General features: G+C 57.2%; 1 protein-coding gene across 1 annotated transcript; it reads right to left on the minus strand.

The window, feature by feature from the left end:
- Nucleotides 1-231: 231 nt before the first annotated feature.
- On the minus strand, nt 232-6,330 carry ZNF467 (zinc finger protein 467). The gene is made up of 4 exons (XM_062193780.1): nt 6,277-6,330; nt 5,696-5,812; nt 4,824-4,937; nt 232-2,773 (listed from the first exon to the last, which is right to left on the minus strand). Exons 1-4 carry the CDS (start codon nt 6,308-6,310, stop codon nt 1,248-1,250), a joined length of 1,791 nt encoding a protein of 596 aa, XP_062049764.1. The 5' UTR covers nt 6,311-6,330; the 3' UTR covers nt 232-1,247.

The following is a 6,330-nucleotide window of genomic DNA, read 5'->3' on the forward strand; positions in this document are numbered from 1 at the left end:
ACCATCCTCTCCAATCGTGACCTTTGCTCCACTCACCTGAGACGTGGCTGCATCCTGCGAACCTCGCTCAACCTGGTACAGGTCTGGGGATGTTCTTACCACACAGCCCAGGGACCCTTGGGACTCCCCCCACGACAGCACTTCTCACGTCAACTGGGAGTGCAGTGAGAGCTCTTCCCTCACTCATGCTCACTAGCACTGTGCCAGCACAGAGCAGGCCACCAACAAATACTTCCTAGGATTATCTTTGGTGCTAGCAGTATTAACAAGGAAAAAGCCTCAGCCCTCGTCCACATCAACTCTGTGTTTTAATGAGAAAGTGGAGGCCCAGGGAAAACGAATGCTGTGCTCCACAGGAACTCCAAGGCCAGCATTCTCCCCGCCACCCTTCTGCCCTTCACTGCCATCTCCAGTGCTCCTCCTCCTGCATCTCCACCTCTGCCCATTCACACCTTTTTCAGGCCTCTCTGTAGTCTGCAACCGTGGCAACCTCCCTTGACCTCTTCAAGCTCTCCTGATGTCCTCAGGCCTTCCCCGGGCTGGGAGAGTGCAGTCACAGCAACTCTTACCAAGAGAGTGCGCTCCAAAGTGTGCTGGGAAAGCGACCTCCATCTGTTCTTGGCTGCGAGCAGCCAGGCTGGCGGCAGGTGAGACCCGCTGCTCCAGAGCCCTTCAGCAGAGCTGCTCCCAGGGCTCAGAGCCCAGGCTGGCCGCGGTCTCCATGGGAATGGCCAAAGGGCAGTCTGCCTCCCCGGCATTCCCTTCCGTTGCAGTCTGCAGGGAAAGCACACCAGTGCTTCTTCCTCGTACAACGCCTCAGAAGCAGGGGACAGGGGAGAGGTTGGGCCATGGGGTGTTTCACGTTTTGATTTGCAAGAGCGAGGGAACAGCAGCTGGCCACATTGAACTTCTCCAGAACAGAAAGGTCATCGGGGTTTGTTGATGGGCAGGCAGAGCCGGGGCAGGGGAAGGAATCAGGGGTCCCCTCCCCTAACCACTAACAGCCCAGAACTTCCGGTTTTGAACTCTCACACACTTTCTGCTTATAGATAACTATTCTCTCCCTCCCCAGTACACAGCCCAGGCTTTTCTGAGCAAGGCGTCGGGGTGGTAGTCTCCCAAGGACTAAGGCCTCCACAGCTTCCCGCAGGGGATCGCTACGCACCCCTTGACACGCGGGGAAAGGAACCGGCCCGCAGGGCTCTAAGCCGCCTGGCAGCAGCCCGGCTCCCCACCCGGGCAGGGGCTCAGAAGAAGACTGGGGGTGGCGCCACCTGGGCAGCAGTGGGCCAGGCCGGCGCCGAGAGGTCTGTGTCTGAGGCCGAGTGGGCGGCTTCGCCATGGATGCGCTGGTGCCGCACCAGGTGGGTCTTGCGGCTGAAGCTCTTGCCGCACTGCGGGCAGGAGAAGGGGCGGGAGCCCGTGTGGATCGCCTGGTGGCGGACCAGGTTGGTTTTGGAGCTGAAGCTGCGGGCACAGACGACGCAGGCGTGGGGGCGACTGCCCGTGTGCACCGCCTGGTGGCGGCCCAGGTGTGACTTGCGGCTGAAGCGGCGGCCGCACTGAGCGCAGGCGAAGGGCCTGGCTCCGCTGTGGGCCCTGGAATGGGCAACCAGGTTGGGCCGCGAGCCGAAGCGACGGCCACACTGAGCACAGGCAAAGGGCCGTTCTCCAGTGTGCACGCGCCGGTGCCGCGCCAGGTGCTGCCCGTGGGCAAAGCCGCGCCCGCAGTCTGGGCAGAAGAAGGACCGATCACCTGCTGGGGTGCTCTGGGGAGCTATGGGGCCCGACCCTGGACCGCAGTCTGGCCCACGGGTAGCACAGGCCAGGGGCTCGGTCACAGTGGGGTCCACGGTGGCGCCCAGTGCGCACTCGTCACACCCAAAAGGACGCCCATCGCTGCGCTGCAGACACTGATGCGTGGCGAGATTCTTCTTCCAGCCGAAGCTCAGGCCGCAGTCAGAGCAGGCAAAAGGCTTCGGCCCTTGAGGGGAGGGAGCGGGGAACGCGGCGGGAGAACCGGGTGAGGCAGACGCCTCAGGAGAAGGCTGGGCCCTGCTGGCCGCCTCATGCACCCTCTGGTGCCGCACCAAGTGCTGCTTGTGGGTGAAGCTGCGTGAGCACTGTGCGCACTGATAGGGTCTCTCGCCGGTGTGGATGCGCTGATGCCGGATCAAATGTGTCTTCTTTCGAAAGCGCTTTTCGCACTCAGTACAAGGGAAGGGCCGCTCGCCAGTGTGGGTCTTCTGGTGCGAGCCCAGGTGTATCTTCTGGCTGAAGCGCTTGCCGCACTCTGCGCACGGGTAGGGCCGCTCCCCCGTGTGCGTGCGCAGGTGGCGGGTCAGATGCGCCTTCTTGCTGAAGCGCTTGTCGCACTCAGAACATGGGAAGGGCCGCTCGCCGCGGTGGCTGCGCTGGTGCAGCAGCATGTGCGTGCGCTGCGTGAAGCTGCGGCCACAGTCCGGGCAGGCGCAGGGGCCCTCCCCACGGTGCAGCCTCTGGTGCAGCCGCAAGGTCAGCTGGTCCCGGAAGCGCCGCTCGCACTCTCCACAGCCATAGGGCTTCTCTGGGACCGGAGCCCACCCGGACAGCGCGAGCCCACCCAACGTCCCTGGCGTGCCTGGCTCCAGTTTGTAGGCAGCAGCCAGGTGACCCAGTTCGGGCGTAGGGAAAGGGCTGGGCAGTAACGCTAGATGTTGGGGCCATTCCACTTCCTCTTCGGCCTCCTGATCCTCATCCTCCACTTTGACCTTTCGAATCATCCACTCATCCCCTGAAAAGCCAAAACCGGAATTGTCTAGTGAGCCCCATGCACCGCAACTTGGATTTGCCAACAGACAGCCACTTCCTGGAGCCCAGCAGTCTGCCTCCTGCTCTCTCCCCTTACCCAGAGACTCCTGGGAATGAGCAGGATTCCAAGCTCTTCTCTCAGCTGTCTCTGCAGCCAGAATTGCTGAAGCCACTTCCCATACACACACACACAACACACACACATACACACACACCTGCTTTACTCCCAGGCTTGCACTGTCACCAAAGGCCTTCCCCAGCCTCCTTGGCAGCCACTGCTTCCTCCTGCACCCCTTGAACAGGAATGCTGCCCACCCTGCTCCTCATGCTGCACTCTGGTTCATATCACTATGAGAGGCCACCCCAAATCTTCCTGTCTGAAACCAGAGTCTCCCATCTCTAGTTGAGCAGCTCCCTGGGGATGTCCTTTGCTTAAGCTGCTAAAACTTTAACCTTCCCAAGCCTACCTCTGGCTGCTGTGAACAGGAGGCCTATGACCTTCTTCTCCTAGTAGGATGTCCTCGGAACCGTGACCTCTCACCTCCACCTCCCCTCCAGCTGCCACAGAGTCCCAGGGCACCCTTGTATTCCTTGCCGTCATCTCTCCAAAGCTGCCCCCGCTGTTGCTCCCTTCCTTCCTGCTGGTGCGATCCAACGGGAAATCCCAGTTAGGGAAGACAGGACTTTGGGAACTAGCAAGGCTGCATTTGACAGGACTTGGGGAACTAGTCACTGTTGCCAGCCCCTGGAGGAGCAGAGCCAGCCTTCTAGAGGAGTCCTGGCCCAAAGGCAGGTTTGAGTTCCTGGGTAACTCGAACACAACGGACAGCCACAATTATATCTACACCCACTTTGCTTCTGCCAATCCACTGGTTCCCAACAACTGTCTACTTACTGAACCATGATATTATTTGCAGTTCCTTTGTGCTGCTTTCCTACACTGGAACCATCCATAGATCCCTAGTACCTACATAATAAAGTGGATTGTTGCTGCACCCAAGGCTCACCCTCAACCTAGTCCAACTTTCTTACTTGCCCCAGGCAGGAACCCTTCACTGTAACCAAGCTCCTCTCTTCCGACCCTGTCACATGTCAACTTTCCTGCTTAAAACTCTTTTCTCGGCCTAGATTATCACCCCAGCTTCCACCACCCCTCCTGAGAGCTGAAGTCCACGCCTTTTTCAAAATGCTATACAAAATCAACATTTTTGATAAACCCAGTGCGTAAGGATCTCTTACTGTAAACTTGTAGCATTTACTGGTAACACTTTTATACTTACTGTCACTTGTCTTTGCATTGCTCCTTTCCTTGTCCTAACTCCTACTAATGTTATCTCAACTAAACCTTAGCTTCCTGTATTCTATTAACACCTGTCTTTATGTAGCTCATCAGAATGAGAATTACCACCATTTATTGATACACCCTGGATACACTCTGCTGCAAACTTTTACAACCACCTGGAGGTGAGACAGCCTACCAGAGAGCACTCTGATAGGAAATGTGGAATAAGAACTCAAACTGGGTCTGTGCAACCTACAGCACACCTCTTTCCACACTTCCCAGCCACCTGTGCAGGGCAGGCACCAAACCAAACCCTTGTTGAATATGTGATGTCACTCAGGTGAGAGGACAAGAACTGTGGAGTGTGGTGGTGGAAGGAATGATGTGTGGGCTTGTGGAGTGAGAAACAATGACTGGGAAGCCCCACCCTGGATATGGGGAGATGAGTTAGAGACAATAGATTTGGAACATCTGAGATCAGTGGATGCTGGTGGGAGGGGACAGATGGGGGAAGGCTATTAGTACCATACATCTTCATGAGGACTGTCATCTAGGTGATGGACAAGCATGAATTTAGATGGAAAGAGATGAGGCCAGGAGGCTAGGACTCAGAGTGGGTCTGAAGTGAAAGTGTGTTTCTTTTGGTGGCCTGCCTCTCTGATTCCCACTATCCACAAACAGGAAATCCCATTTGGGTCCAGCAGAAGGATGCCAGGACCCCAAGGCGGAATAGATCAATGGGATGACTCACCTGGACAGGAACCCATAGGCTCAGCCTTCTTTGGTGTACACACCTGGCCTCCTCTGCAGGGAGTCTCAGCTTGTTCAGGGTGGGCACCTTCCTGGCCCCTGGGAACTTCGGGCCCTGGCAGAGAATAGGGTACCTCAAGGACTCTAGAAGCATCACAGACGGGTGAAGGGCCCCACTGGTGCTGGGACATGACAACCCTAGTTCCTGCCCCAGCCCACAGGGTTACACTGCAGGCATACCTGCAGAGGCTGAATTCCCAACTGCCCCAGGGAAGCCTCAGGCTCCTTCAAACAGGGCAGCTGCTATGGGTGTGCAGGTGCAGGAGCCACTTGGAGGAGTTTCTGGAATATGATGATGTCACGTAGTGGGAGCCAGGAAAGGTCCTTGCCCTGAGCCTTGCTTGAGGCTCCAAGGAGCAGGGCTGGGGGCTTCCTCTTCAGAGGGTCCCCAGTTAGTTCAAAGGCATACTACTATGGGGATCTGAGGGTCAAAAGGCCAGGCAAATTTCTGCCTTAGGCACTCTGTTCTGGCTGCTCCCTCCTGTCTGAAAGCTCTCCAGCCAGGAGATCCTCCCCTTCGCTGCCTCCCTGAGCCCTCTTAAATCTTGCTCAAAGCTTCCCTTCTCATTGAGGTTTATTTACTCCTGCAACATGGTCCATGTTCACCTTGCTTCATCTGCTCCCCTCACAGGACACACCACGTTCTCACCTAGTTTACAAATGTTCTTATTTTTATTGCTTAGTGACTCTCTGTAGTCACTAGAATTCAGCTCCCTGAAGGTGGGGATCTTTCTCTGCCGTGTTTAGTAAATGTGGAAAGGCAGGGAGGCAGGCAGGCTCCTCCCTGAGCCACCCTCCCTGGTTCCCACTTACCTGAGCACAAGCCCAGTGCTCGCTCTTCCCTGGAAGAGGACGTCTGCTCCTGGGCATTATGGGAACCCTCCCTGGGCTCACTTTGGGGGGCCATCTCTGGCTGTCCCACAGAGAGTCCTGTTGCAGACAGAAGGATGGAGCCACATAAAGAAGTTGGCACGAAATCAGAGGTGGGGACCCTACCTTCCCAGCCAATCTGAGGGGCTTTTCCCAACCCACTCAGGAAGGACACAGTCTCTGGCTAGCATGGACAAGCTCAGCCCGGGCTCCCTAGCAGGCTGGCCAGGCATCACCCTCAGCTCCTTGGAGCAGGGCAGAAGAAGCAAGAGGTGAACCGATGTAAATGCCACCGTGGCCACTGGTTGCACATACAGTCTGGCACAGCCTCCACCACCACCAGGCTTTCAAGTGCCCTGATGGAGTGGGGAAGGGTGCTTGCTGTCCCACATGCCCCCCCAGACCTCTGTGGGGGTCTCAGGGTTTCAAGCCCCTGAGGGTGGCTCCACTCCCTGAGTTGTAGATGCCCCTGAGCCCTGCTCCCCACTTCTCCCCTCCAAGTTCCTTCAGTTCTGCCTGCTCACCCAAGGAGCTGAGGGCCTCCAAGGTCTCCCTCATGGCAACCTGGAGTAGCTCCT

Source organism: Lepus europaeus, chromosome 5 (assembly GCF_033115175.1).
Source record: "Lepus europaeus isolate LE1 chromosome 5, mLepTim1.pri, whole genome shotgun sequence".
NCBI classification, from domain to species: Eukaryota; Metazoa; Chordata; class Mammalia; order Lagomorpha; family Leporidae; genus Lepus; species Lepus europaeus.